At 56.0% G+C, this 19,282-nt stretch overlaps 1 protein-coding gene and 1 long non-coding RNA gene across 14 annotated transcripts; one reads left to right on the top strand and one right to left on the bottom strand.

The window, feature by feature from the left end:
• Positions 1 to 7,908: 7,908 nt before the first annotated feature.
• POP4 (POP4 homolog, ribonuclease P/MRP subunit) lies at positions 7,909 to 17,219 on the bottom strand. 12 transcript variants are annotated; one of them, XM_070222815.1, is made up of 9 exons: positions 16,055 to 16,483; positions 15,643 to 15,733; positions 15,105 to 15,301; positions 14,385 to 14,437; positions 12,556 to 12,779; positions 11,199 to 11,276; positions 10,960 to 11,021; positions 9,258 to 9,359; positions 7,909 to 8,411 (listed from the first exon to the last, which is right to left on the bottom strand). In XM_070222815.1, the coding sequence occupies exons 5-9, from the start codon at positions 12,714 to 12,716 to the stop codon at positions 8,275 to 8,277; spliced, it is 540 nt and encodes a 179-aa protein (XP_070078916.1). In that variant the 5' UTR covers positions 12,717 to 12,779; positions 14,385 to 14,437; positions 15,105 to 15,301; positions 15,643 to 15,733; positions 16,055 to 16,483; the 3' UTR covers positions 7,909 to 8,274. The 12 variants fall into 12 exon arrangements, with proteins under 12 accessions (XP_070078916.1, XP_070078917.1, XP_070078915.1 ...); XM_070222816.1 differs by having other exon boundaries at positions 12,918 to 14,437; positions 16,348 to 16,481; XM_070222814.1 differs by having other exon boundaries at positions 16,348 to 16,481.
• On the top strand, positions 16,973 to 18,949 carry LOC138915096 (uncharacterized). 2 transcript variants are annotated; one of them, XR_011421782.1, is made up of 3 exons: positions 16,973 to 17,112; positions 17,529 to 17,605; positions 18,475 to 18,949. It is a non-coding gene; the product is annotated as an uncharacterized lncRNA (long non-coding RNA). The 2 variants fall into 2 exon arrangements; XR_011421781.1 differs by lacking the exon at positions 16,973 to 17,112 and having other exon boundaries at positions 17,254 to 17,605.
• The last annotated feature ends 333 nt before the right edge of the window (positions 18,950 to 19,282 follow it).

Here is a 19,282-nt window from a genome sequence, read left to right as displayed (position 1 = left end):
CCTACACTGTGGGAACTCTCCGAGCTTTCTGGTGACAGCTACCACACAGTAAACTCAGTTCGCTGGTTTATTCATGATGCTTGTTTTATGGTGAAGACCGGGAGGCCCTGAGAGGGGTGGCTGGCCTTGGGTCACAGAGCCAAGCCGCGTCAGGGCCCCCTGGAGGCGTGCCCACAGCACTGCCCATCCCAGGCCCAGCTTTGCCAGCCTCCTCACTTCTGGCTTCCCGAGGGCTCCTTCTTTCTCCGCCTCCCCTGCACCCCGCCCCCCGCTCCCGCTCCCTGCCCCCCTGCCTACTCCTCTTTGCTCTGAGAAGACCTGGGCTGCACCTCCTCCTGCCCCCTGGGCCCGCTGCCTTGCTCCCAGCCCCTCTGTCACTGCCTGGCTCTCCCAGCTGGGCTCTGGCCTTACAGGCCTCTTGGCTGTGAGTGGAGGCTCGGGGGCCTTGAGAAGCCAGGCCTTGTTTGTGGGGTGCTGTGGGCAGTGCTCAAACCTGTTTCTGTGCGTCCCTGACACCAGCACTGGTGTTGGGGTCTAGGCCTCCTGCTGGCCTCCCAGCCCTGGCTCTGGCCCCTCTGGCTCATCTTCCTGACCCCACTTCCCCTGCCCTGCCCTGCCCTGTGCCTGAAGCCTCCAGCCCAAGCCAGCCCACACCCCCCAGGTCCAACTTACCCTCTGGTTCCTCAGCAGGACGTCCCTTTCCCTGGCTGACCTCAGCTCAGCCCTCTGGCCTCATCTGAAGGTCAGCTCCCAAGGTAGGCAGCTTCACCTTCAGACCTGCCAGGTGCCCCGGCATGGGCCCCACCCAACCCTGCAGTCCCCATGGCCCCTGTCCCCAGCACTCACTGTCTATCTCCCCTGCTAGATTGGCAGCCTCATGTGGGTGGGGACCAGAAGGTCTGTGGCAACCACACCTAGTGACAGTGTGGCTGCCCTCTGGGTCCCTAGAGGTCCAGGGCAGAGAAAGAGCCAGTATTTTGAGAGGTGGGGGAAATGCTAACATTGTGAGTTTGGTGACATGCTGCATTTCTTAGGACTTCCGATTTCCTTGTTTTAATTCCGTGATTCTTGGGCAAGAGCTGTTAGGGTGACCCAGGCTTATGGTTCCGAACAAGGCTGCGTGGAAGATGCTGAGCCTTCAGACACTTATCAAGCGCCACTTACAGACTTATCCGCAGAAAGAACACGACCCTAAGTGCACAGTCCTGTGAGCTCTCAGCCAGCAAATGCGCTCGCGTTTCCAGCCCCCAGCCTGTGTGCAGAGTCACATCTCCTGTGGGCTGCGTGCCACACACAGCACGTCAGCCCAGATGGTGCCGTCCAGTCTCCTGGGGAAGGCGTTGCAGACAGACCCCCTCCCTCAGGAGGGCGCGCTCCCGGGGCTGGAACTGCCATTGCTGCTCCTGCCCGCAGAGGAGCTGACTCGTGTTTAGGGCGGGAGCGTGCTGGAATAAGCTGGAATAAGCCCTGAATTGTAGCGTGGTTTAAGTCCCCCAGGGTGGCCGGGTGCGAGGTGCCGACATGGGCGGCACATCAGGAAGCGATGTGCACACTGGTGGGCGCCTCCAGCACACCCCCGGCTTAGGGCCTGTGTGATTATGAGCAGCTCACAGTCAGACACTTTTGGGGAGACAAGGGCAGCTAAGGATGCTGTCCCTGTCCCCCACTGCAAGGCAAGCTTCCACTGAAGGGACGGGCAGGCGTGGCAGGCCATCTGCGATGTCGTGTCCCTCCCTCCCCGTCTTCTGGCACAGGGGCCATTCAATTTGTGTGGATTCAGTGACCTACCACAACGCCACGCTCCCTGTGTTCACGTCCTTTGTGGTGGAACCTAAAGGTTAAGAGTGAGGTGGGCCTTGGACTCAGGTTTCCTGACGAAGTCTCCTGACTGGCTTCTTTAGCTCGGCCTCTCCCGGAGGGTCGCCAGCACCAACCCCCCAGTCCCCACGGCACTGGGGTCCATTGGGCAAAGCTGGAAAGGGCAGAGAAGGGCCGGCACGCTCGCTCTGTGTCACAGCTGTCTGGGGAGTGTAAGCTCATCCGGCTGAGTGGCCAAGAAGGGCAGGGCCCAGTGACGCCCGCAGGGCTGCCTGGGGCACTTGCCAGTCCGGAGGACAGGCAGGCTGTGGGCCTCAGGACACAGTGCTGCTCTGCTGTGCACAAGCCACGGCGATGGGGCTTGTCTGGGCCAAATGGGGGTCACTGGTCGGCGTCATGCCTGCTGTGCGTGCCAACCCTTATCCATCATTAGGGCCACACCCTTGGCTGATTGTTTTTTTTTCGTCAGACAACAAATATTTAACTGAACACATTATGTGCAGGCAGTGGTCTAGACTGCACAGAGGTGACAATGGTGACAATGGCCAAGAAGACAGGCCAAGTCCCGGCATGCGTTAGAACTGACATTCTATTGGAGGAAAATGACCAAGCAGATGAGATTCTGTTAGCTCCCAAGAGGCGCTGCTGGAATGGGGACGGGCATGCGATGGAGGGCCTGGGCTGAGGCCTCCAGAGCTGCGGTGGGAGGGGCTGCCCTGTGCTTGGTGGGGAGGGAGCGAGCGGCAGCTGCGGCTCTGCAGAAGCAAGGCGGTGCAGGCCGGGGAGGTGCTGGCTCAGGATGCGGGGCCCTTGATGACCCGGGTCGGGGACCAGCTGTAACTCTAAGTGCGCTGGAACGTCACGTGTGGGTTTTGAGCAGAAGACACGATCTGAGTCACGCTTCATACAGGTCACCTCGGCAGTGGCGGGCCACACATGATGGGGGGTGCAGGGGAGCAGGGGCTGCGGTGGCTGAGACGAGATGGTGGGAGGGTAGTGAGTATTGGAGTGGGACACAGTGAGAGGGCTGGAGGGGGAGCCAGCAGGACTCAGTGAAACTTGGGACGGGTGCGTGAACTCAGAGGACTCCAGGATGACCCCCGGTTTCTAGCTTAAGTGACTGACGGAGACACGGTTCACTGAGGTGGGCTGGAGGGGGAGGGGGCTTGTGGGGGAAAGGCAATAGCTCTACTTGCAGCCACATCAGGTCGGGACGCCATGAGATGTCCAGGTGGAGATGTCACCGGGCCTGTTTTCATCCCTCAACAAATATTCAGTGAGTGCCTATCAGGGGTCAGATGGTGCTTCTAGACACTGGGGGTGCAGCAGTGATCGCACAAAGCTGCTCCTCCAGGAGTTCACAGTGGGATGGAGGGAGGCAGACCATCAAGTTACAGATGCAGAATGGGGCTGGGGAGTCAGGCTGCCAACGCGATTTTGAGTCTTAAGCATATGTGAAGTTGTGGACGAGGCCACCTAGGGAGCGAACGTGGAAGAGCTCACAGACAGAGTTCAGGGCTAGTCCAGCACTCAGATGCTTGGGAGAGGAGGGCGATCCATGACAGACGCTGAGAAGGCGGCCACTGAGAAGGTGGCCCGGGAGGCAGGAGGAGACAGGCAGTGTGGGGCGACAGGAGTGTGTCGAGAGGCAGAGCATGGTTAACCGTGTCAAACGCTGATGAGAGGCCAGACAGGACAAAGGCAGGGAATTGACCACTGACCTGGGAAGACGTGCTCCGCTGGAGAGAGAGCCGTTCAGTGCAGTGGTGGGGCCAGCAGCATAACGATCCCCACTTCTCCCATCTCATCCCAGCCCTCCCTCCCGTCCCAGAAGGCACAGCCTGTCCTGGTCTGTTCCATCTCACTGGATCCATGCACCTGTGGGGTGCGGTGAGGGCCTCCGGGAGCGTCCTATTTCCTCTTCCATCTTCCTCCCTCGCCACGCCCTCTCCTCATCCAGGAGCTCAGTCTAAAGGACCAGGCCAGCTAACTTTCCCACGAGGGGTGTATGAAGGGGCAGGTCTGCGCTCCCGAGAGCTGCCTCCTGTGGCTGGACAGTCATGCCTTCTTTGGGCACAACTGACCAGGACACAGAATGGCTGAGCCCCACTTGGGGCCGTGTCCGTTCTGGATCCCTGCTGGGGATGCCAGCTCTACCACTTCTCTGTGCAGCCTAGATCTCTCTGTGTCAGTCTACTAAGCAATGCTCGTCCTTCACAGCTCAGGAAAAATTACCAAGAATGTTATTGACGCTAATTTTAATTTGTCTGGCACTCTTGTTAATGATGTCTATTTAAGACATCCATTAAAGGCCCATAAGGTTAATTAAATGGACAATTCCAATACAGTTCTATCAGAACCCCCTCTATTAAATTAATATTATAGACATTTAACAGATGTCTTAATTAGGCATTATAGCTAAGAAATGCAAACTAAATTAGAACTAAAGCCATTGTCCAGAAAGCAAGCTTTTTATCATAATTTATGACTTTTTGGGGGAATGTTCATGTTTACTCTTCAGAACCTCAGAGATCAGACATTTGACAATCTTTTCCAGCATCCAGAAAGCGGCATCCCGAGAGTCCCAAATCCTAAATCATAGTCCAGATGTCAGAGCTGGAAGAGACTTTAGACCCATCTGGAGCCCACGGTCCTCGCACACCATGAGTGGAGGAGCCAGCTGGGGTGTTGGAGAACCACGGCGCCTCCTCCCTGAGTCTGACTGCAGCCCAGGTCTGACCGCTTTCTACACGCATCCTGCTGACTCTGATCCAGGAAGTCCCAGAGTCCCACTTAGGACACCCTGCTCTAGTCTCACAGCCCCGCTTGACAGATGGACATTGAGGCCCCAAAAGACTCCAGGACTGGGTGACTGGACCAGCAGAATTCCACATCCTGCCCACGGGTTAGAACTTTTCTAGCAGCTCCTGCCATCTCTCCATTTCCACTAACGAGCTGGGCGTCTCCTATGGGTTTGCGACCAGCAGCCATGGCCCCGCAGCCCTTCCCCCCTTTCTCCTGCTGGCCCTGAGCCCAGGGGGCAGATGACTTCCTGGGTCCTCCAGGATGGCACTGCAGGCCCCTGCCCTGAGCCTGAGTGTAACCACACTCTTCACATCCCAGCCCTGCCCAGATCCAGAACCCCCTCCTCCAAGGAATCTCCCTTGACCACTCTGCCCACCTGTGTGCACAGGTCCTCCCCCAACCAGACTTTGCCTGGCCCCACTGGAAGGGCAAGGGGAGTTCAGCTGGTTGCAGGAATGAAAGGGAACCTGGCAACCCCAGGGCTCCTGGTACTGGAGGGAGCAGCTGGACCTCAGTCCCTGTCTGAGCAATCATGGAACCCAGTGATGCTGAGAGCTCAGGGTCTAGCAGCTGGGCTGGTTGACCAGGCTAATGGTCCAAGCACCCCATACTGGGGTGTGGGAAGGCAAGGGCAGTGGCTGAGGATGGGGGCCAGACTGGGCACTAGAGCCTTTCTGGGGGGCCACAACAAGTCTGGGGGACAGCTCCATGGTTGTATGGACTGAATTATGTCCCCCTTTGAATTCCTGTGTTGAAGCCCTAACCCTCAATATGCCTGGACTTGGAGACAGGGTCTTTAAGGAGGTAATTACAGTTAAATGAGGTCACGAAGGTGGGGCCCTGATCCCATAGCACTGGTATCCTTACAAGAGGAGGAGAGACACCAGAGAGCTCTCTCCCCACAAGTGTGCACAGAGGAAGGCCACGTGAGGACACAGTGAGGTGGCCAAGGATAAAGCTCTCAGCTGACACCAACTCTGATGGCACCTGAATCTTGGATTTCCAGCCTCCAGAACGGTGAGAAATGCCCAGTGAGGAAGCCGCCCACTGGCAGTGTTGTGGCGCCAGCCCTGGCCACCAGCGCTCTGGCCACGACCTCGGCTGCCCTCCCTCCAGGTGCTTCGGCCTCCTCCCCCGGAGGCTCTGGCCCTGCCACTGTGTCCTCCAGAGTCGGACCCAGGGAATTAAGGGTCACAAGCCCACTAACTCTGCGAGACAGCAGGTCACTGGGCTGAGGTCTCCTGGTCCCATAGCCTCCTGTGCCCCGTCCGAGGTTGGCCACTCTGCTGCTCCATGAGCCTCTTGGGCCCAGGTTTCTCCAGTGCACGGTTTCCCCATGAGGCAGACTTAGCTGTGTCTCACACTTGCCTGCATGCCCAAGGGCCCAGCTATACTGGGGTCTTGCCCCTGGGCAGTGAAGATGGAAGTCCCACACTGCCTTCTAAGACAAGCCCCGAACCGCCGTGGGGACAGGGCCAGCCCTGACCCATCTCCCCTGGCATCCGGCCTTGTGCTGGGCAGCAGCTAGTGCAGCTTCATCAGGGGCACACTTAGAGCCAGTGCGCTGCCTGGCCTGGGCCTCCTCGTCCCTTCCTGCCCAGGGATGGCGTGGCCCTTGGGGCACAGCACCCAGTGACCGCAGGGTGGGCATCCTGGGAACAGGCAGGCAGGCACAGCAGCAGCTGCATGGCAGGCGAGCGTTCTTGCCCAGTCTCCTTGGGGAGCGGGAGAGAAGTCTACAGATTCAACAGCCACTCACGGAGACTTGAGTCTGCGCCAAGTGAAAAACAGATTTCACATGGCAAGTGGTACCAACAACTTTTCTGGAAAGCGACTGTATATTTACACAATATTGGCCGCCTTTTGCACTGCGGAGGGGTTGGCAAGAGCAGTGTGGTTAGAAGTTACAGCACCTATGCTGTTACCAATGTGGCACTTTCAGACGGCCGGAAGAACAGAAGCCACTTTACATGGAAGACAGATTTCCTCGGTGGGAACCACGCTATACACTTTAGAACAGTGTCCGCTCATCCTTGCGGGCATCCTCTAGTCAAAAGCCCGGCTCTGGAGCCAGACCATGGGCTTCAAATCCAGCTCTACTTCTCTCAGCTGGGGAGGTCCTGGGCAAAGGAGAGCTTTGAATGTGAGTCTCCTTGTAGCAAAACAAGTATGTCACACCCAGGGCTGTTGTTGGCCCCGGCTGCCCAGCCCAAAGCAGTGCTGGGACTCGAGCTCCGCACCACAGGCAGCGATGGATAGCCTGGGAGAGCATGGAATGAAGCCAGCTGACACCCGTCCTGGAGAGTGAGGGATACCTCACACACCGGGGGTGGGGTCGGGCTGCCAGGCCCAGTCCCTGTGAGACTCTGGGCTCATTCAGCCTTGGAGGCGCAGTGGCAGAGCTGGGCCTCCCGCCCTCCTGTCCTAAGTCAGGGTTACATTGCCCTTCTCCGCCACTGCGTTCCTCCTCCACGGCGGACTCCGCCTGGGCAATACCAAGAAAGCCAAGCCTCTAGCACTGCGGCTTCTCCTGCTGGGAAGGAAAACCATGTGCACTGGCTGCCAGCTTGCCGCCAGGAACGCTCCTGCGCTCACCCTGCTGCTGGGCAAATACTCGCTTCTGAAAGGAAAGGGGCACTGGGTCCTTCTGAGCCCTGTGGCTCCTCTAACACCAGACGCTAGAGGCTGGCCCGGCCAGTCCTCACTCGGTCCCTGCCCGCAAGGGCCTCACCCACTGGCCTGCAGGCACACCACCATGCAAGGTTGGGGCAGACGAAGCGCCAAGCCTTTCGGCTGCAAAAATGGAACGGAAATGTCAACTGAGCCCACTGCTGGGGACGCTGGCTCTTCCGGTTGGTGAGGCCTTGGCAAGTGTGGCGGTCTCCGCTTCCTCTCAGCCTACCTTCCGCTGGAGCCTCCCAGACTCAGAGCGAGAGGGCTGCTGCGGGTGAAGCCCCCGCCCGGGACAGTCACTAATAAGCACAGCCAGCCCTGGTATTGGCTTTTGTGCTCATCCCAGTGCCAATTCCCGGGGAGAGCGAGCCCCAGGTGACTTAGCAACTTCCCCGTTCCCTCCTCTTCAGCGTTCCTGAAACACCAACGCAAACCTTGGTCAGGGAGAGTTCACAGCAGGCCCGATCTAAGGGCATGTGTCAGAGACGCTCTGCACCACGGGACCATGGAACGCGGCAGCTGATGGCAGGCGTCACAGAGCACAGGGAACACAGTCCAGGCGCAGCCTCGGGGCTCCCCGTCCCTTCCCACTTGGCTGAGCCACAGGAATTGTTTACGCCCCCATGTGTATTTTATTATGACACAAACAACTGATTTAGCACAGGGCATTCAGACAACACAGAAAAGTAGGAAGAAGAACTAAAAACCAAACCACCCCACTGTTCAAGTCAACCCGTGTGAATGCCGGTGTTCTCTGCCAGCCCCTCCTCTCACGGGAGGCACACGGGCTCAGCGCCGGGGACATCTGCCCGCTGCTCCCCACGTCCTCACTCAGCACAGCGCGTTTCTCCCCAGTCAAGGGTCCTTCTCGCAGCTTTTAATTGGCTGGAGGTGCTCGACCAGCAGAACGGGCCTGAGCGTCTCTTCCCTGAAAGGCGGCTGTTCGGGTCACACACCAGCGCCTTTGGCAGCAGGTGCTCACAGGTCAACCGTCCCCTTCGCTTTGAACTTCTTCGCAGACCGCTCACTTGATCGAAGCTGGAATTTGCTCCCGTAAATGTAGGAAATGAAGCCGTCGATTTCCACAGTGAACACACAGTTTAGCTTGGGGATAACTGAACAAAAGCGGGAGAAAAAGATGAGAGAGAAAAAGACGAGGAAGGAAACCCTGGCAGTTGAGCTCACTTTCACGCAGAATATTATTCCTAAGATGTCTGTAACAGAAAATAAGCTGACAAGAAACAGGGGCCACAAAGGGGCCAGCGCAGGACCGCAGGCTGACTCTGCCGGGAGGCCAGTTCAATACCACTCGACGCCTGAATTTCAGGGTCAGAGGCTATGAACCAAACTCCCAGGAAAGTGCTAGAACGACTGTCCCACATAACCGTCAGGTGGACTCACAGCTCTGTGCTCAGTGGGGACACGTGGACACCACTTTCTGAGGTTTGAAACGAGAGCAGAATATACAGGGAAATGGGTGGAAGCAACAGGAAAAACCAAGCTTAAAAATGAAAGGAGCAAACCCTTCCGCTGTGCTTCTGCAGTCTCTGGATGCGTGCGCGAGGCAGGGGTGTGGGAACCTGGCAGCTGGCAGCCCAGCTCGGCTCTCCAGAGCCAGGAGTGCATCGAGCCGACGACGAGCCTGCACTGGCTTCCCCTGAAGCTGAGGGCTCCCCCACAAGGGCGAGGATCTCGGGACTCAGGGACAGGCACGACCGTAGCTTCCTTGCTGCTGTCTGTTTAGCGACATTCCTCTGGGCAGGTGGAGGGTCTGGGCTCAGCAGGCAGCCCTGCCCTCCCTGGCTATATGGGGCCGTGGGCAGCTGGGGGCAGGGTGGGTCTCTGCAGGCTCAGGCTGTAGGTCAGCAGGAGCCTGTAATCTGTGCGGACACGAGAGGCCAAGGCGAACCCTCAGAGCCGGGAGGCCACGGGCCCGTGTCCTGGGAGACACAGTGACATACCTTTCAGGCGGTCTTCTTTGGTGATGATTTTGAAAACGTGCTTTGTCTCCTGTAGAAGGATTCCTGTGACACCCACATAGGAGGGGCACTTGGATTTGGTGACTGTAGAGGAAAGGGGAAGCTCAAGGCTCGGGCCTCTGTGGTACCAGGGGCCCGCCTGTGGGGCCAGGGCTCTTGTCCCACCCTCACGCCCGTGGAGGGCGAGAGCACCAGAGGGGCAGGCCAGGCGGAGGGCCTCAGCTAGGCAGGGCCGCCTGCACGGGAAGCCAGGCTTCCCAGCGCCTGCCGCGGCTCTGCTGCCTCCGGGCGCTCTGACAAGGGGGCCTCTGGAGGGCCTGCAGCCCTGGGCCTGGGCAGGACTCTGGAGCCAAGGGGGTACATGTGTGTCCAGCACCACCAAGACCCCCAGTCAGGCGGCTCACTCACAGGATCTGAAGCAATACCCATCCAGCACTGTCTCCCCATAACCTCCCGGACTGTGGCCAGGGCGCATCCTGCCTGATGGTGCGCGGCAGCAAGATGGCAGCAGGTCCCTCCACCCTTGCCTACCCTGAGCTGGCCCCAGCACAGGCAGCAGACATTTGCTGAGCACCGCCTGTGCCTGGCACTGTCCTGGGTAGGTGCTGGGCACAGCGGGGGACAAGACAGTCCTGGGCCTGCTCTCACAGAGCTGATGTCCTAATGCAGAAGGGATGACGCGTGCCTAACCAGACAGTTCTACTTCCTGATAGTGGTGAGTGCTCTGGGGTAATGAGTACGGGGGTCACCTTTAGCAATGGCAGACACTCAGGGGAAGCATATGAGGCCTAGGGACCTGAACAATGAGTCAGTTTGTAAACACACAAAACGTTCTGGGCAGAGTGAAGGAGCACGCGCAAAGGCCTCCTGGTGTGTGAGCAGCAGAAAGCAGGCCAGCGTGCTTAGAGCTGGCGCCCAGGGAAGTCCGAGAGGCCCTTTGGACCACAGGAAGGAGGCAGAGAGCACAGAAGATGATTTCTATCACAAAACCTTCGCTCTGGCCGCCTGGTCACAGGAGGAACAGTGTGTCGGCAGGGAGAGAGTCTGGCGGCTTCTGCAGTAACCCAGGAGAGACGGTGGCAGTTTAGATGTGGAGTTAGGGCGTGCTGATGGATCGGAGGGGAGATTAGGAAGAAATGGGGATGCTCCAAGGTTTTTGGCCTGCACAACCAGGGTGAGCAGTGGTACTAGGAACTGAGATGGGGAAGACCGGGAAGGGCGACATGACGGGAGGCCTGGAGCTCGGTCTGGACGGGAAAGCCTGAGGCCTACTGGATGGTGGGTGGCCCTGTCCAGTGGACAGCCGGGTGACTGCAGGAGTTCCAGGGGAAGGTGTGTGCTGGAGATGACACCTTGGGAGCTGTCAGTCCTCAGCTGACATTTAAAACCACGGGATTGGATGGAAGGGACTTTCTGCTCACGATTCCGGGCCATGGGTGAGTGCCCGCAGCTGCTGTGCCCTCTGGGACACTAGCAGGGGTCCCTGTGCGGGGAAGGTACACAGAGGCCATTTAGAGCACCCCACAAGCGGCCAGAACTGGCTAAGATAGCCACAGTCACCTCCAACCCTACGTGCTGGTGACCTGAGGATGTCCACGTGGCAAGGACAGTGTCTAACGGAGACACAGCACCACGCTGCCCGAGTGATGGCCTGGGAGGCAGCATGTGCTCGTGGGCAACTCACCAGAAACAATGGCGCCGTGAAGATCTGCCTTCAACAGCTTGGCCTGAATCAGCTGTGGCTGCCTGCAAGGTAAACACAAGCCCTTACTGTGCACCACCACAGAGAGTTCTGGAAGACACACATGGGTCTACAAAGTTCTGCAGCCAGGCAAGGCAGGCCGTGGGCTCCTGAGGCTGCACTTACAGATCCTTAGACTCAGGTTCTGTCCCAAAGGGCAAGGCTTTGGAACTGCCACTCACGTGTCTGGCTTGAGACCATTGCACAGGTCCCGGATGTACTGTTTCCAGAGTTCATGGAGAGGGAGAAAAAGACTATACCTGTGTCAAAGTCAGAAAGAGGTAGAAAATTAGACACTGTGAGCTTGGCTTGATGCCAATGCCCATGACCTGGGGTCACTGGGGACTGGGGGCCACCCAGTTCTATTGTGGGTAACAAATCCATTACTTTCCCCGTCCAAACCTCAGCTTCCTCACTGGCTGAGCCCTCCTGAGGCTAAGTGTCTGCTAACGAGAAAAGGGAAGTGCTGCCTTTCTCTGACCTTTCATCCTTCCTGCCGGCAAGATGCAGCCGTGAGAGCTGGAGCTCAAGCAGACATCTTAGACCAGGAGGCAACATCTAAAGATGATGGAGCAGCAAGGTTGCACCCAGGGCCATACTGCCTGGGCCTCTGACGGCTGTGGAACCGCCTGCTACACCAGCCCAGGATCGTGTTCACTGGACGTCTGCTCATCTTCATGTCTAAGCCATTGTTATTTTCAGGTTTTCCGTTACAGGAGGCTGAACTTGGTAAGCCCTCAGTGAACAGGAGTTGCGACTGTCATACAGGTCCCTGTGTAAGGTAACAGGTCTGTCTAGAAGGTGAGTGAGGACCCCCGAGGCTTTCCACTGGAGCCATTACCACTTGTCCTGGCACCTCATAGGGAATCCACTTACCAACAGAGCTGTTGGTTAGAGAAATGAGGACCTCAAGCTCACAGCCCCCGGGGACTCTCCCGGCGGGGCCAGCAGCGAGGCAAGCCTGGCCAGGCGCTGCTTTCGTGAGGGGGCCACGGACCAAGGGACAGGCTCTACTCGCCTGTTGGGATGTGCAGGCTGCTTGGCTACAGATCTTGAAGCGAAAGTCGACAAACAGCCCTAAGACAGGCAAATGCAGAACTGCGGCCAAGGAGAGAGGGAGTGGCAGCCAGGGAGGAACAAGTCCTCCCACAGTGGTGCGTCCCTCTCAGAAACTTCCCAAACACGTGGGCAGCATGTTCTCTGGCAACAGATCCCCAGAGGGTCATTCTGTCCAGTGCTGCTAAAAGCTACAAACAGATACACATTAAAAATACCAGTTCCCCTTTTACTAAGAAAGCTGAAAAACAAACAGCCTGTTACCACAGGCAACTGACTCACGGATGGCCCGGGTCTTAGAAGCCAATGCTAGCACAGACACCAGTCAGCCCCGCCAGGCTTGCTGTTAAGAGCCCAACCCAACAGCCTGCATTGGTGAGGGTGGGCTGCCCCCTGGTGGCAGAAGCGGGAGCGGCTCCCCCAACCCACATCCAGACAGGAGGATGCTGCCGCCGGGCAGGCAGCAGGACAGGCCTGGCGTACCTCTGCTGCTCTGGTTTGATGTCAAAGAGCCGCAGCGCCCTCCTCTGCCTGGCAGAGAGGCCTCTGGACTTCCTCTTCCTCTCCTTCCGCTTGCGGCGAGTGCAGTACTCCAGAACCACGGCCTTGCGCTGCAGCTGGTCCTCGCGGGCCTGCTGGCTCATGCGGGGCGTGCTGCGCTTCAGGAAGGCCCTCACGAAGGCCCCGGCCCGCTGGGCTCCCGGATGCTGTGCGGGGACAGGGCGGCATGGCGCTCACTGCTCTGGCTGCGGCAGCCTGGGACCGCAGGCCCGCCCACACACTGCCGCGATGGGCTGCCCTCGCTGACCCTCCATCCATCCCTCGAGGCTCACACAGCCTCTCACCGGCTGAGTGGTCACTGGAGAGCCATCCAGATGTGCAAGTCACGTTCAAATGCCAATTCATGACTGCCACCCAGAGCAGCCGCGCAAACTCTGCCTTCCTTCCCTGCTTCTCTGAGGTTCCTCTGATGAGGATTAAAAAAACCAGCTTTATCTTTGGAAGAAAAGACTTCTCTCATCCTTGGAAAGGAGGAAAGCTTGACAAATGTATGACAAGGATATTTAATCAGTCGTGACCATCTGAAGACAAGCTCAGAGTAGAACCAAGCTATAGCCTGAAAGAAATGATCCCAGCACTAGGGAAAGTGGCAAACCCAGAGAGCCCCAGGCTATGCCGAGCCTCGGGGGAGGGAGTTTGACACTGCAGCCACGGGGCAATTCTCTTCACTTGGGTCTCCAGCCCTGTGGACGCAGCGTGGCTCCTCTCCAAGTCTGTTTCCACATCCCTCGGGGAAAGGAACTGTCACTGCATCTTGGCCCCCCACACTCACTCTCTCCCACACAGAGCACAGTGTCGCATGGCTGTGACTGAGCACAGGCTCTGGGAGAGGACTTCTGGGCACAGCCACTCTCATAACTGTGTGTAATTCCTGAAAGGACTCTAAGCATCACTGCCTCTCAAGTTGGAATTCCACCACTTTATTCCTCACTGGGGTGCCTCTGCCCTCTGGCCTGCCACAGCTGGGGAGCACTGTCTACTGACACCCTGCCTCTCAGCTGGGCCCTTTCCTGGACCCTTGGTGCACTAACCAAGCTGAAGACACCTTGAGGCTAGTCTGTCAATGGAGATCAAGCTCTCCCTTCATGGGGAGTGGTGTAGGGAAAGGAAGATGTGAGGCACAGAATCTTCAAGGGAGCTCACAGTAAGGTAAGGAGCCTTCAGATGCTAACTAAACAGTCATTATCGTCATTATTATTACCCTGAGAGAACAATTACTTAATTCTTTTGAATACCTAAGTGGCCCCTCTTTCATGGAGAAGCCAAATAAAGGTAAATTGGTCTTTTAAAATTTTGATTTCAAGGTGCTCTCTCCTTCGAGTGAGTCCCCAGTGGAGCTTCCGCCAAACTGACACAGCAGGTCTGCAGCATCCACCTATGACCCAGAAACTCCAGCCAGGAAACGCCATCTGCCCGCCCTCTTCAGGAGTGGAGGGGGCACAGTGACAAGGTCAAATAATGCTGCCTACCAGACTGGTTTCAGGGGGCATAGCCTGGTGTCCCCTACACAGTGGGAGATGACACAGATCAAGAAGTCCCAGATAACCAAACCAGACTCTGGCAGAATGGAGGTCAGCACACAGAAACAGCCCATCAGAACAGCAGACCTTGACAAGAGCATAGCACGTCTACTGGGGAGATGAGAAGACAGACATAGGAAATGACGTCCAAGGCAGCACTAAAGGCTTCGCAGCCACCGAGCCATCTCTGTCGTCACCTGTCGCTCCCAGACCTCCTGCCAAGCACTGTACCTGAACATCCAACTCCTTTGCCTCTTTCTGAGAAAACGCATGGTAGATCACACCTGCAGGATTAAAAAAGCAAACAAAATGATCAATTCCTGTTGGGTATAAGACCCAAGACTTTTCTGACTATGAAAATAACTGCTTATTCAGAGACAGGAGAAGAGCCGGTGGTACAAAGGGCACAGCTTTAAAGCTTTCCTGGACGTCTCTTATCCTGCCCTCCGAGAAGTTCCAAGGGGGTGCTTTAAAACAGTGCTTCTCAAACTTCAATGTGTGCCAGACTCTCGGAGAGCTTAGTAAAATGTGGAGTCTTGAGCCCCACTCCCAGATCCTGTTTCTAACGAGCTCTCAGACGCTACTGCAGGTCAGCGGAGCACACTTGGAGTCACACTGGTTTCAATACCACAGGTTACGAGCTTGAGTTCTGTAAGCCTAATGATGTAACTCACTTAAAAGTTATATGATAGAGCTTTCTGGGATGCAGATGATTGGAAATATTACGTTTTGTTAACTGTAAGATGTTTAAAAAAGATTTTTCATGTTTTAATATCTATGAGATTGGGGTGTATCACACAACTGATGCGCTGCGTCCACAGGGCTGGAGACCCAAGTGAAGAGGATTGCCCCGTGGCTGCAGTGTCAAAATCCCTCCCCCGAGGCTCGGCCTAAACTGATCAAATACAATATGTCATTCCTCAAACTCAAAATGATCAATGTGGTTTCAACCTTAAAAACTTCCACACTGGACTGGCTCCATGGCCGAGTGGTTAAGTTCATGCGCTCTGCTTTGGCGGCCCAGGGTTTCCCCCGTTCAGATCCTGGGCGTGGACATGGCAAGGCTCATCAGGCCACACTGAGGCGGCGTCCCACGTAGCACAACCAGAGGCACTCACAACTAGAATCTACAACTATGTACTGGGGGGCTTTGGGAATAATAATAATAATAAAAAAGGTTGGCAACAGTTGTTAGCTCAGGTGCCAATCTTAAAAAAAAAAGCTTCCACATTCCTGTTTCTTATTTAATTCGTCTGAAGAAGAAAACCATTGCACTGGAGACAGAGCATAGGTGTGAACGGAATAAAAATGAGACAGAGGCCTGATTTAGGGGCCAAAAGACTAGAAATTTGGTTCACACTACATTTTATAAATTCCTGCCCAGCTCCCTTGTGCTTCCTTGAGTACACCTGAACAAGCAAACCAAAGTGGTTACAAGTTCTAAATACAGAGTCTGGTTCTCCCTCAAGTGGAAGACGGGGATTAAAACCTGTTTGCAGAGGGCAACTTGCAGGGCCTGGAACCCCAGGAATGACTGCTTCACTGTCACAGGTGCCTAGCGTTAGACTTGGAAGTCTTTTCTGTAACAAAACACATCTAATGGTTACTGAGCACTCATTACCTACCATGCACCCGATTAAAAGCTACACGTATTTTATCTCATTATACTTTCTGAACAATCCTTTAAAGGAGTTATTATTCCTATAATGCATATAAGCAAAGTGAAGTTCAGATACGCTGAAACAGCTGATCACATGGGAGTAGCAGAGGTGGAACTCGAAATCTTGACCTAAAGCCTCGTTTTAACGGTGTCTACACCCCTCTGCCTGGAACTGCCCAGTGTGCCTGCTTCCCTCCTTAGCACATGTCTCTTCCGCTCAACTCCCAAAGCATTGGGTTACCAGTGTCATTCCCCAGCGGGCTCCCCGCGCTTTACACCAGACGAGGGTCGTTACGAACAGCAGGCTGGGCAGGCACCATAATCAGAACCTCACAGAAGGGGAAACCAGGTCGGGAGGAGCAGGGCCCCGAGCACGGTCATCCAGAGAGGCAGCGGCCAAGCTCGGCCAAAGCCTCGGGCCCTCCTCCAGCACTCCCCACCAGTGAGCAGCCGCCCCGAGAAAACCCTCGGCTCGGACATCAGTCCGACTCAGAGACTGAGCCAGGCCAACGGGGACGCTGGGCTCAGCCTCACTTATTCAAGGAGGAACAACTCCCATGGCAGGCCGTTCGGACTCCGCAGCGCCCTTTCACCCGCCGCCCGGAGTCCCCGACCCTTCACATCCCGTCCCTCTCCGACTTCGTGGCCCTCAACCCCGCTTACTCTGCATTCTCAAGCCGCTTCCGGTGCGCTCTGATGACGTCTCCTTCAGGAGTCGCTCGCCCTGTACCTCGCTCCACCGTCTTCCGCAGCCTCGACTACCACAGCCTCTCTCGTCGGTCTGTGGTGGGGAGGTTCCTGGAGCCCGAGGCCGCACGGCACGCTAACCCGATAGCGGACGCGAGCCAACTTGCAGCTGGGGTCCCGAGCGCGCGGAGCTGGTAGACGGCGCCCCCACCATGACGTCACCGACGCGCGCCGCCCCAGGCTGGCGCATGCGCATGGGCGGACTCCGCCGGCCGGCGAGGCTCGGCGGTCGCCGGGCTGCGCGGCCCTTCAGCCTGCGTGTGTAGCCGGCGGGGAGAGGCGGAAGCCGAAGGGCTGACGCGGGCGTGTGGGAGGCTTGGGAAGGCCTGCAGCGGGGCGAGGCGAGCCGACTCGGAGAGACGCGAGGGCGGCCGGGGCCGGGACGGTGGTGGTGGCGGGAGTGGGGGTGCGGGTCCCTCGTCAGCGTCCCCGGGGGTGGCGAGGCCCTGGCGCTGGGGTGGAGGCCGGGCTTCTCGCTCGTCTGCGCCGCCGACTCGCTGTGTGGCCGCGCTGAAGGCCCTGCCCGGCCCTGGGCCCCGCTTCCCATCTGCTGTGAGTGGGCTTGGTTTTCTTGAGACCCAGAATGTTCGTTTCTGTCAGAGATAAAGGCACGGACTTGATTCTCCCTGCTGTGGGCGGGGCCAGGCCGGTGTGGCTGCGGGCCGGAGCCCGCGGATGCGCGCGCCCGCCACCGGGGGCCGGCCTGGGCAGGCTGCCGCGGGGAGCGGCCCCCCGTGCTCTTTCTCAGGGACCCGGAGCTGGGTCTGCAGGTCCTAGTTGAGAAGCATTGGTTTAAGTTTGCTTGCGTGGTGACCTTGAGCCATTTCGATTTGGGACGGGAGGCTGCAGGCCCTGAACTTGAGTGGCTGTGGGGTGGCATGCCCGGGTGAGCCTGAGGCCTTCACGGTGTGTGTGAATTACCATGAAAATGGAAGCGCAGCGTTTAACGCCGTGTGTGGCACTTGCAGATGCCGGAGCGTAGTTAGGAGTCTCTGGGACTGAGTTTGAGAAACTGCACCCGGGGATCCACCATGTGAGCTACCAGGTGTGAATTTTTAAAATGGCTGCGTGAGACAGCAGGAGACGGGAAGAACCGAATTCAGGGCTCTAGACCGGGGGCCCTTTGGAGCAGGACCTGGTGATTGCGGAGAGAGGGGAGGAGGCAGACTCTGTCTGAGAGCTGCTCTCCTAGGTTGTCAGCCAGGACAACCTTAGCTCCCTTAGCTCCCGGTTGACCCTAACTCGAGGGGCCAGGGGGATGCCTGCCCATCTGCCCAAGAATTCCCTGATTAGTGGTGGGGGGGGGGGGGGAGGCGCTCCCAAGCTGCAGTTACTCCTAGTTCCCTGATCATTAACATCTTTGTAAAAAGCAAACAAGCCACTTTATTATCCTCGTTATTATTGTCTATGTATGCAGAGAGATGCCTGTCCCTGTAGGTGTCGGTATTAGTGTGATGGTTGCTTATAATAGCAAAATATTGGGAACAACTTGATATTTGACAGCGGTGGATTAAATAGCTGAAGTATGTGCTAATTAATTACGTTAATTAAATGCATTACAATCACAGGGTAAACTTCAAAAGTTCAACTTCCTTGGCTTCATCCCTGAAGATTCTTATTTTGTAAGTGGGTGCCAAGAATCTGTATTTTAAAAAAGTGTTCCCAGGTGATTTTGTCTAGTAATTATGTTTGAGAACTATCGTGGGGTACACTTATATAACGTATATAATGGAATACCGTGTAGCCATTAAACAGATCACATACAATTTTTAAAAAGGTTACAAAATGTTAACAAATAAAACCAAATAAATACACAAAAAGGATTGGAAAGATGATTTTTTTTCTTTTTGTCTATTTTCTAAATTTTATTCAGTGAAAGTAAGGCTTTCTTAAAAATATTTTCCTTTTTTATAGCTATCAGTGACAAACTTTGCAACGTGGATGTGTGTGTTTTCCCACTAGTGACTGGAAGTTCCACGGAAGTCAAGGTATGGTGGCGGCGTTGGAGATGACTCCCTCCACCCCCGAGCACCTTATGACAAACTCCAAAAGAGACACAGAAAAAGGGAAGGAATGCTGCGGCGAACCCCCGGATGCTTTTAGGTTGGCCACTTAACATTTTGCTCTAGTTGTCCAGGTTTCTTTTGACTGCCGCTTTAAGACAGGCCGGCTGTTAGGGGAGCACGCAAGGGAAGTTTCATAGAGGACCACGGAAAGATTGAGCCTCCACCATTAAATGCATATCTGAAAATTAGCACCCTCCTCCTAAGTAAACAACCAAATCTACAGAAACCATTCACCTAGTAGCCTCTGACAATACACTGGAAACATATTTTTCCTACACCCTTTTCCTCCACATTTGGATTAAAGAAAAACATGGTTTCTAGTAGATTTCCTGCCATTGCTTTAAGTTTAAGAAAAGGTAATGATCCTGAAGAAATGCCAGCGTGCCTGCAATGAGGACGTGGAAGGCTTTGTTTTCAGTAGAAGTTGTAAGCCTCCAAGATAAAAAAAGTCAGTCTATTATTTTATGTATTACACACATCCATACACATATACACATAGGGCTGTGTGTATATATATATATGTAGATAGAGGATGTTTTCTTCTGTTTCTTTTAAATGATTCTATCTGGTGCATTTGCGAGCGATGAGGCCGGTGCTGCTTTTCTACAACAGGAAAGCCTTGTCTGGAACGTGGGGTTGACAACAGGACCTGCTTC

Source organism: Equus caballus, chromosome 10 (genome assembly GCF_041296265.1).
Source record: "Equus caballus isolate H_3958 breed thoroughbred chromosome 10, TB-T2T, whole genome shotgun sequence".
Classification (NCBI taxonomy): Eukaryota; Metazoa; Chordata; class Mammalia; order Perissodactyla; family Equidae; genus Equus; species Equus caballus.
The sequence above is the reverse complement of the archived record's forward strand: the minus strand, read 5'-3'. Positions and strand labels throughout refer to the sequence as shown.